General features: G+C 43.1%; 1 protein-coding gene across 1 annotated transcript in view; it reads left to right on the forward strand.

The window, feature by feature from the left end:
- ERGIC1 (endoplasmic reticulum-golgi intermediate compartment 1) overlaps positions 1-11,681 on the forward strand; it is a 103,438-nt gene that overhangs the window by 71,771 nt on the left and 19,986 nt on the right. The window contains exon 7 of the mRNA XM_007951667.1: positions 789-849. Coding sequence (XP_007949858.1) covers positions 789-849 — 61 coding nt within the window. The remainder of the gene's footprint in view (positions 1-788; positions 850-11,681) is intronic.

Consider the following 11,681-nt stretch of genomic DNA (forward strand, 5'->3'; position numbering starts at 1 on the left):
GTAGATACACTCCTTGGGGAGATCAATCATGGGAGAATAGAAGGGCTATGTATTGTGTATTCATGAGGAGACAGCTCAGGGGGCAGGGGAGCACAGAGGGAAGGACACAGGGAAGAGGTAACTATGGAGAGGGAGGGGGGAGCTGTAGTATTGTGGGAGATTACAGTCAATGTCATGAGACAAAATGTATGTGAGCTGCTGTATGGAAAGTGAATTTGCACTGTAAACTTTAACCCAAATCACAATAAAAATTTAAAAAACAAAAAAGCATCTATCATTAGAGGCATTAAATGAGATGACATGAAGTGGCTTGCATGCTGCTCTGATGCTGGAAGCTATGCTATGTATTCCAAATGCTGGCAGAGTCATGCATGGTGGACAGGTTTCAACAGAGCTTCTATACTAAGACAGACTAGGAAGAAAGACCTGGCAATCCACTCCCGAAAATCAGCCAATGAAGACCCTGTGGTCAAAACAGAACATTGTCCCATATATATAGTGCTGGAAGATGGTGCAAGACCAGACATCATTTCATTCTGTTATACATGCAGCTAAAAACAACAACCCAGGACAGAGCTGTCACGTTTTAAGGCAACAAACTAGCACCTACTGTGTGCTATCCAATGCTGTAACTTGTCCTTGTAACAGCTTGTAACTTTAACAACTTCTCTCTGATATGGATGGGTTGGAATGCCATTTATACAGGCACCTCAGGCCAGGCTGCACCTTCCCAGTCCCCCCACGGCCAGGCCTCCTGGTAACAGTCTCCTCTCTGTGCTTCTCCACAGGTCCAGAATGTCCAGGGGGCTTTCAACGCTCTCGGGGGAGCAGACAGACTTAACTCAAACCGTATGTATCCCTGCCCCGAAGTCCCAGTAGAGCAGGAGAAAAAGGAGAGGGCAGGGGAGGGAACGTGCGCCAAGCACTCACTGATAATATTTTCTGGACGTCGCCTCACTCCTTTCCCGTAGCCTGGCCTGGAAGACCATAGAAATATCCCTTTCTTATAGAGTAGGGAAGAAAAGTGATTTGTCCCCAGGGGAAGGAGGTGGAAGCCCTTGGCACACCATGAGGGCTTACTCAAGGCCAGCTATTACCTTTGTTATTGTTATCCTTACCACATTATTCTTCATTGAGGTAATCACCTAGGATTCCACAAGGAGTGGTGGCACAGCCAGGGTTTATTCCAGCTCGAAGTTGCACCATGAGAACGGGTCTGTAGGTGGCTGAAAGAGGGCTCACCCTCATTCAGGTCTGACCTCCTTGGGCACCCCTCCCTCTTCTCCTTCCTGAATCCCTCCCACCTGAGTGGCTCTTCACTGAGTCTTCTCCTTCCTCAGTTCCCTGCACCTTGTCACCTCAACTCAAATTAAAGAGACCTCACCTCTCCACACACTGGCAGAGTGTGCGTGCATACACATGTACCTTCACATATGCACATTTACATGCATGCACTTACACCTACCTATCCATTCACACATCTACACACGTGCGCACACACCTTCTATGTGTACCCACATACCTGGGGTCTTAGACCCTTGCACATTCATCCCTGATGTGTGCCTCAGCAAGTCAAACTTCATTTCTTTGTGTCCCTTTGAGTTTGTCCATGACAGAAGTCATTTTTTTCAGAGTTACAGTTTATGTTCTAATTTTTGTATTTGACAATTTCATAACCACCATTTTTATGTTTTCCAGTTGTCATTGAGTTGCACAGCTAGCAGCTTTGCCATACTTTAGAAGGCATTTTCTTACCATTAAAAGTTTCTTTTGTTCTAGTTTTTCCCCATCATGAGGCTGCCTCAGATACTTAGGGCGTTTGTTTCATATTACCCTATTGCTTTCCAGCTAGGTCTGAACCTGTTCATGCTAAAGCAGTCAGATCAGTTGCCATCGAGTTGACTTCAACTCACAGTGACGCCATGTGTGTCAGTAAAACTGTGCTCCATACAGTTTTCAATGGTTGAGTTCTCAGAAGTAGAATGCCAGGCCTTTCTTCTGAGGCATGTCTGTTGTTAGGTGCCACAAAAATGGCAAGGAGACCACATGTTCTGACCTCCTCTAATCCCACAAGAGGAAGACAGAATCACCATCAGTAACCCAAGGCCTATTCCTGCCAGGCCAGACATGCTGCCTCCCTCTAGCCCTTTCACCAACTGTTCCTCCCAAAGCACCCACCACCTCTCTCCTGGGTTCAATAATTCGCTGCAGCGGCCACATAGAGCTCACAGATTATGGGGTTTATTAGGGAAGCACCACAGGCTACAATTCAAGTTCAGGAAAAATGCTCAGTCTCTCTCCCAGCCCACTGTGCCTCAGCCAACAGTCTCTCACAGTCTTTTTCCCAGCAGTGCTGGTCCCTCGGTGTCTCACTCAGCAATGCGTGTCTCTTGTGTCTGTTTCCCAGCAATGCGTGTCTCAGGAGCCTGTGTCTCTTTCAGCAGCACGTCTTCCTCAACCAGCAGTCAGAGTTCTGCCTCTAGGAGGCCTCCTTTTGAGCCTGGCAGGGTGGTCAAACTAGCCAATCATAGCATCAGAACTTTAAGCACTTGAGAGAGAGTGGGCACCTCTCAGAACATTGTTTTGTGCCACTCCCAACCGAAATACTCCAGGTGGACAACTTCAGCAATCAGGAGCTCCTCAGTTGCTCATAGAAAATCCCACCTTGGAGTTTACAAAGACTAATGGGTAGAAAAGCCATACTAAGTAATTTACTACACCACAGCTGCCACAGAGTCAGTTCTGACTTGTAGCAGCCTCGTGTACAATAGAACGAAACACTGCCCAGTTGTGCTCCATCCTGCATGAGCTCATCACTGGAGCCTGTCAGTCCATCTAATTGATTTTTCACTGACCCTTTATTTGCCAAGCATAATGTCCTTCTCCGGGGACTGGTTCCTCCTGATAACATACATGTCCACAGTATGTGAGACAAAGTCTCACCATCATTGCTGCTTTTTTTTTTTTTTTTAATGTGATTTTGATAAAAGTTTACAGAGCAAATTCATTTTCCATACAACAGTTCATACACATTTTGTTTCATGACATTGATTACAATTCCCCACAGTGCAACATCTCTCTTCCCACTTCCTCCCCATAGTTACCTCTTCCCTGTGTTCTTCCCTTCCTGCCCCACCCCCAGCTGTCTCCCCGTGCAGACACTGCCCTTCTGTTCTCCCATGATTCATCGCTCCAAGGAGTGTATCTACCTGATATAAATGTTCATCCTATAAGCCTGTCTACTGTTTGGCTGGAAGCCACAAGAGTGAGTTCAGTTCCAGACCTCAAGGGTAACTAGGGGCCATGGTACCAGCAAACCTTGTCTTTAATTTCTTTTTCTTTTTTTTTTTATAATTTTGAGTTTTGTTCCACATTGTTCTCCCACTTTATCTAAGATCTCCTGCACCAGTCCCACCCTGTGAGTGGTTGAGGATGACAGCCAGGTACCACCTAGTTCTTCTAGTCTCATGGTCATATAGGCTGAGGATCACATGGTCTACTAGTCCGTTGGACTAATTGTTTCCATGCATCTTTGGTTTTCTTCATTCTTCTTTGCTGTGCATGAGGAGAGACCCATCGTTGTATCTAGATAGCCACTTGCAAGCTTTTAAGACCCCAGTCACTACTCACCAAAGTAGGACCACCATCATTACTTCTAAGGAGCATTCTGGCTGTACTTCTTCCAAGACAGATTTGTTCATTTTTCTGGAGGCCATGGTATAGTCAATATTTCTCACCAACATCGTACTTCACGTCTGGGTGGACTCAAACTTCCAACCTTGCGGTTAATAGCCGAGCATGTTGACCATTTGCTCCACCCAGGAACTACATGTGAATATACATGTAAGAATACATAGCACCTCCATCTTGTTTTAAGACAAGTGTCTGACTTATGGTAGAGATAGGTGACTCTCCATTTGTTGGCATAGTCCTTCTATTTCTTGTATAAGGCAGTATGCTGTCCCAAAATGACCATCCACATGGGCTTGCATTTGGCCTAGACCCTCAGCTGCCTGATAGTGAGAGAGGATCAAGCTAGAAAAGCCCAGAAGTGTGTGAGCAGATAGAGGGTTTAGGGAGAAAACTGTGCCTGCTCTGGGCTGGTGATAAAAGCCATCACAAGCTGCCTTAATCAGAAACAATAATGTACAGAATCAGGCAACAGAAAGCCAGGAGAGGGCTGGTCTCATGTCTTCGGCTCCCAAGCTCTGTACCTTCCCAGGCCTTTGCGTTTGCAGTCCTCTCAGCCCCAGGTCTTCCCATGCTGGCTGCTGCTAGTCATACAGGTCTCTGCTTAGATGTCACCAAGTCAGGGAGGCCCTTCCTGCTCCCCTACCTAAAGTAACCCTTATTCCTACTAACAAATCTGTTTCTTCCCTAGCACATACCGCTGCTCTCTGGTTCCCTCATTATCTTTTTTGTGGCTATCTCTTCAACTAGAACATAAGCTTGATGAACTTGGGGAATCTCCCTGTCTTGTCCACTACTCTGTCCTTGTGTAAACTGAAACCAAACTTAGTGTCATTGAGTCGATTCTGACCCCTAAATACACCCATTGAGTTTCTAAGACTATTAATCTTCACTGAAGCAGACTGCCTCATCTTTCTTCTGTGCAGGGGCTATTGAGTTTGAATCACTGACCTTTTGGTTACCAAATGCATTAACCACTACACCATCAGAGCTCCTCTGTCCTTGTATAATAAGTATATAATTGATGGTCCCACTGCCATTGAGTCGATTCTGACTCATAGCAACCCTAAAGGACAGAGGAGAACTGCCCCATAGGGTTTCCAAGGCTTTGTGGAAGCAGACTACCTTATCTTTCTCTTACAGAGTGGCTGGTGGGTTTGAATCACTGACCTTTTAGTCAGCAGCCGAATCCCTTAACCACTGCCCCACTAGAGCACCTCTAGTTGATGGTGGTTGTTGTTGTTGTTATGTGCCGTCGAGTCAAACCCGACTCATAGCGACCCCTCCTTGGGTTTCCGAGGCAGTATCACTACGGAAGTAGGATTGCCCAACCTTCCTTCCGGGGAGTGGCTGGTGGGTTTGAACCACCAGCCGTCTGGTTAGCAGGCAAGTGTCTTAGCCACTATGCTACCAGAGCTCCCTAGTTGATGGTAAGAAGTGCTAATCAGTCCAAATGTGGAAGCCATTGTGGAGGAGCCTGTGTCAGGTGGTGGTATAGTGTGATGATGAAGAATCCCCTCTCTACTGTGATCTTGGGGAAGTCATTAAATGCCTCTAAGCATCAGTCTCTGCATCTGTGAAGTGGGGAGACTGTACAGCCTTGCTGTGAGGATTAATTAGAGCATGTAAAAGCTTTAGTGCACAGCCTAGGACACAGCGAGTGCTCAATATTTGTTAGCCATTCTCATCTTCGCTGTCATCTTGAGCTATGTCAGAAATCAGATTCCTTACCATAGAAGCTTAGGTGAGTTCTTCTAACGTGGAATGTATCTTATAGTGACTGGTATCAAAACAAACTTGGAATATGTATATGTATTTTAAAAAAATAAATAAACTCACTGCCATCGAGTTGATTCTGACTCATAGCAACGCCCTTTGAGTTTCCAAGGCAGTAAGTCTTTACAAAAGCAGATTGCCCAGTCTTCCTTCCGCAGAGTAGCTGGTAGTTTGACCTGCCAACCTTCTGGTTAGCAGTCAAATGTCTTAGGCAGGATGCTACCAGAGCTCCTTGTATATGCATATATAGACATACGTATGTATATATAGGAGTTCCTGGGTGTTATAAACTATTAACACATTCAGCTGCTAACCAAAAGATTGGAGGTTCAAGTTCACCCAGAGGCACATTGGGAGAAAGCCCTAGTAATCTATTTCTGAAAAATTAGCCATTGAAACCGTATGGATTTTCATGGTTTGCAGTCACCATGAGTTGAAATTAAGTCAACAGTAACTAGTATTCATGTGTAGGGAGCTCTGGTAGCATAGTGCCTAAGGCACTTGACTGCTAACCAGAAGACTGGCAGTTCAAACCCACCAGCCACTCCTCGGAAGGAAGGTTGGGCAATCTACTTCCATAGTGATACTGCCTTGGAAACCCAAGGAGGGGTTGCTATGAGTTGCATCTAACTTGATGGCACATAATAACAACAACAACAATTCATATGTAAGGGCCCCTAGATGGCACATATGGTTTGTGCTCAACTTAAAGATTGATAGTTCGAACCCACCCAGCAGCACTGGGGAAGAAAGGCCTGGCAATCTGCTTCTATAAAGATCCCAGCCAAGAAAACCCTATGAAGCAGGTCTACTTTGTAACATATGGGTTCTCCATCAGTTGGAATTGACTCGAGACAGCAATGCATTTTATTTTTTTAATATGTGTATATATAAGGAGTTCCTGGGTGGTATATATGGCTAAGCACTGGGCTACTAAGCAAAAGGTTGACGGAGTAAATCCACCCAGAGGCAACTCAGAAGTAAAGCCTGGCTATAAGCTACTGAAAGGTCACAGCGTTGAAAACCCTATGGAGTGCAGTTCTACTCTGCATATGTGGGGTCACTGTGAGTCAGAATCAGCTTGAAAGCAACTGACAGTAGTGACAACATGTATCTCTGTGGATGTGTGCATGTGTATATATTACATACATATATCCATATATGTGACATTATACGGTTAAGTAGAAGTTTGAACCTTGTCTCAATACTTGAAGTGACTAAGGAATGATGTTAATTTTTTTTTTAGCTATGATGATGACAGTGTTTTTTCATTTAAGAGTTCTTTTAGGGCGACATACTGAAATATTTATGGATGAATCAATGAGATGTCTGAGATTTGCTTCAAAGTACAGTGGGGAGGAGTGGTAAGGAAGAGATGAAACCAGATAGGCCCTGTGTTGGTCATTGTTGAAGCTGGAGCATTGTGGACACAGGAATTTGTTATGTAATTCTCTATTTTTCACACATTTTAAAATCTCCATGATACAGTGTTTGAAGGGAGGAAGGGAGTGTGAGGGGTCTCTCAGCCTGCTTGGATCAAGTTGAAGCCAGGAGCCATTAGGTCAGCTAACAGGGAACCTACATATAGGGGTAAATACATGGGTTTTTAGAGGGCACTGGCAAATTGTTTCACAGTTGATCAAAGGCCTTAAAAATGATCATTCTCTAAACTTTCTGGATGAAATCACAATTAAAAGAAAAAAAAAATCATTCTCTGAGTCATTAATTCTACTCTTAGGAAAGAGTAACCTAAGAAAATAATTAAGAGTGTGCGGAAGTTTAGGAAAATCATGTTCACTAAGTTGTTGTTGACGTGAGTAAAAATGAGAGACGGTGTCAGAGTCCAGAGTTGGGTGAGCACCTTGTCGGTGCCCACTCTGTAATATCATGTGTCTGAACCTTGCTAGCATTCAGGCAGCAAACATTGATTGAACACCTACTGTGTGCCAGGCAATATGTAGGGCCCTGGGGATATGGAGGGACTACAACAAACACTCTCTGTGGAGCTCACATCCTCTTTGACCCAAAAGATGTTCATCATGTTCAGTTCTTAGAAGAAAGTACAGAATGATCCTGTGTTGTTGTGTCAAGTCAGCTCCAACTCATGACGACCCTGTGTACAGCAGAATAAAACACAACCTGGTCCTGCGCCATCCTCACAATCCTTGCTATACTTGAACCCATCATTGTAGCCACTGTGTCCATCCATCTCGTTGAGGGCCTTCCCCTTTTTCACTGACCCTCTACTTTATCAAGCATGATTTCCTTCTCCAGAGAATGTTCCCGTCTGACCACATGACCAAAGTAGGTGATACAAAGTCTGGCCATTCTCATTTCTAAGGATCATTTTGGCTGCACTTCTTCCAGGACAAATCTGTTTGTTCCTTCTAGCAGTTCATGGTACTCTTGGTATTCTTCACCAACACCACATTTCAAAGGCATCAACTCTTCATGTGTCAAGCATTCACATGCATATGAGGTGATTGAAAATACCATGGCTTGGGTTGGTACACCTTAGTCTTCAAAGTGACATCTTTGCTCCTTAACATTTTTAAGAGGTCTTTTGCAGCAGATTTGCCTAGTGCAGTATGACATCAGATTGCTTGACTGCTACTTCCATGGGTGTTGATTGTGGATCCAAGTAAAATGAAATCCCTGACAACTTCAGTCTTTTCTCCATTTATCATGATGTTGCTCATTGGTTTAGTTGTGAGGATTTTTGTTTTCTTTATATGGAAGTGTAATCCATACTGAAGATTGTAGTCTTTGATCTTCATCAGTAAGAGCTTCAAATCATCTTCACTTTCAGCAAGCAAAGTTGTGTCATCTGCATATTACAGGTTGTTAATGGTTCTTCCTCCACTCCTGATGCTTCATTCTTCTTCATATGGTCCAGCTTCTCACATTTTGTGCTCAGCATACAGTTTGAATAAGTATGATGAAAGGATACAACCCTGACACACACCCTTCCTGATTTTAAACCATGCAGTATCCCCTTGTTCTGCTTGAATGTCAGCCTCTTGGTTTATGTACAGGTTCCTCATAAGTACAATTAATGTTCTAGAGTTCTCAGTATTCACAATGTTATCTATAATTTATTATGTTCCACACAGTCAAATGCCTTTGCATTGTCAATAAAACACAGGTAAACATCTCTCTGGTATTCTTTGCTTTCAGCCAATATCCATCTGACATCAGCAGTGACATCCCTTGTTCCACATCCTCTTCTGAATCTGGCTTGAATTTCTGGAAGTTCCCTGTCAATATATTGCTGCAACTGTTTTTGAATTATCTTCAGTAGGATTTAACTTGTGTGTGATATTAATGATATTGTTTAAGAAATGCCACATTCTGTTGGATCACCTTTCTTTGGAATGGGCATAAATATGGATCTCTTCCAGTTAGTTGATCAGGTAACTGTCTTCCAAATTTCTTGGTGTAAACAAGTAAGCGCCTCCAGTTGAAACATCTCAGTAGGTCCTCTGTCAATTCCTGGAACTTTGTTTTTTGTCAGTTACTTCAGTGCAGATTGGACTTCTTCCTTCAGTAGCTTTGGTTTTTGATCATATGCTACTTCCTGAAATGATTGAATGTTGACCGATGCTTTTGGATACAGTGACTTTGTGTATTCCTTCCATCTTCTTCTGATGATTCCTGCATTGTTCAGTATTTTGCCCATAGAATCCTTCAATATTGCAACTTGAGGATTAAAATTTTTCTTTAATTATTTCAGCTTGAGAAATGCTGGGCGTGTTCTTCCTTTTTTGGTTTTCTAACTCCAGGTCTTTGCACATTTATTATAATAATTGACTTTGTCTTCTCAAGCTGCCCTTTGAAATCTTGTGTTCATCTCTTTTATTTCATCATTTCTTCCATTTCCTTTAGCCACTGTCCTTTCAATAACAAGTTTCAGAGTCTCTTTGACATCCATTTTGGTCTTTTCTTCCTTTCCTGTCTTTTTAATGACCATGTGCATTCTTCATATATGATGTTCTTGATACCATCTCACAACTCATCTAGCTTTCAGTCATTGGTGTTCAGTGCATCAAATCTGTTCTTCAGATTATCTCTAAATTCTGGTGGGATATAATCAAAATTGTTTTTTGGCTGTCATGGATTTGTTTTAATTTTCTTCAGTTTCAGCTTGAACTTGCATATGAGCAATTGATGGTCTGTTCCACAATCAGCTCCTGGCCTTGTTTGACTGATGATATTGAGCTTATCCATCACCTCTTTCCACAGATGTCATTGATCTGATTCCTGTGTATTCCATCTGGCATGGTCCATTTGGATAGCCACAGTTTGTATTGTTGAAAAAAGGTATTTGCAATGAAAAAGTAATTGATCTTGCACAATTCTGTCATACCAACTCTGGCATCATGTCTATCACCAAGACCGTACATATTTTCCAGCCACTGATGATTCTTCTTTGTTTCCACCTTTGACCTTTCAGTCACCAGTAATCATCAATACATCTTGATTGCATGTTTGGTCAATTTCAAACTGCAGAAGTTAGTAGAAATCTTCAACTTCTTCATCTTTGGCTTTTGTGGTTGGTGTGTAATAATAGTAGTACTTATTGGTCTTCCTTGTGGGCATATGGATATTATACTATCACTGATAACACTGTACTTCAGGATAGATGTTGAAACATTCTGTCTGACAATGAAGGCTATGCTGTTCCTCTTCCTTTTTGATCCTGTGTTAACAAAACATAACTATATGTATAAATATATACAAAATCTGGCAGCTTCTACAAGAGAATGCTAACCACAGTTTTCTATATAGCTGGAGGGTTTATTGCTAGTATTAATGTTTTTATCTTGATGATCACCTCTGTTTTATATGTATTTTAACAAAGATATTACAGGTAGGGAAAAATGCTATTCGTAAGGCATTCACTCTTCCATTCCTTCAAGTTTTTAACCTGGGCCCATAGACATTCAGGGCACCAGATTTTAAGTGTGCTCTTAGGGCTCCTGGTTTAAAGTATGGGTTGTGAGCCATACCCCAGACCCACTGAGTGGGAATCTCGGAGGTGAAGTCCAGGAGTTGCCTGTTCAACACTGAGATTTTCGTGCTTCTGACCTCTGAGGATCATCGCAGGGTTGAACAGTAGAGTATCTGAGTCTTCAAGGACTTACCTCAGCTACAGGGTTTTTCCCAGGTTTCCAGAGAGTCAGGTTTCAAAATGGTTCACAAAGCCCTGCCCTGTCCTCTGTAAAGCACAGCATAGGCAGGACAAGAGGGGGAAGGAGCAAGCCAGGGACCATGAATGTTCTGTATATTCCCTGCCCTTTCACAGAAGGTAAGCCCAAGGACCGTGCACTGATATGGCTGTGAGACTCAGGTTAGAACCCACAGGCCTCAGTTTCTGTATTGCTTTTAGCTCCGTCGTCTCCAAACTAAGATTCTAGAAAGCAGTAATGGAAGGGTCCATGAGCTTCTGTTAGCACTGCAGAAGCCCCAAGAGAATTCACGCTTTCCTGAGTGATATTGGCAGCTTTGAGCCAGCATTCTATCAGCCTAGTGTTTGATTCCAGTGACCTCATGCTTATCAGAAGCTGATTCATCTCCTCTCCATTCATGCCCCGTCCACTCATCCTTTCATCCATCCATTCATTCAATAGGCATCTGCCACTGTGCACTCTGTACCAGGCTCTGTGTAGGGCTCTGGGGACATAGAGATGAGTAAGACTCAGTTTCTGCCCTCAGCAGCCTCCCCGGTCCAGTGAGGTGGGAGATAAGAGAGTTACAGTGAAATATGACAGGACTACACTGGAGGGAAGTGCTCAGCTGCTAACTGAAAGGTCAGCAGTTCGAACCCACCAGCCTCCCCATGGGAGAAAGATGTAGCAGTCTGCTTCCGTAAAGATTTACAGCCTTGAAAACCCTATGGGGCAGTTCTACTCTGTCCTGTGAGAGAGCTATAAGTCAAAGTTGACTCAGCAGCAATGGTTAATGGACAGTGGAAGGAGAATTTATTTTTCATGAATGGAAAATGGAGAAAGAAATTAATCAGTTCTTTGTAGATCCAGTTTTTCTAGTAGGTAGACTCTTTCTGGTGAAAATTTAAACTCGGTTTGTTTGAAAAGTTAAAAAAAAAATCCAGAGGATGCATAATTAAAAGTAATCTTTCTCAGATTCTGTCTTCATCCCCAGATGAAGTATTAACACTACTAATAATTTCTTGGGTATCTTTCCAGAAAAGTCTC

This window comes from Orycteropus afer, unplaced genomic scaffold (assembly GCF_000298275.1).
Source record: "Orycteropus afer afer isolate SDZICR_OR568_19922 unplaced genomic scaffold, OryAfe1.0 scaffold00306, whole genome shotgun sequence".
NCBI lineage: Eukaryota > Metazoa > Chordata > Mammalia > Tubulidentata > Orycteropodidae > Orycteropus > Orycteropus afer.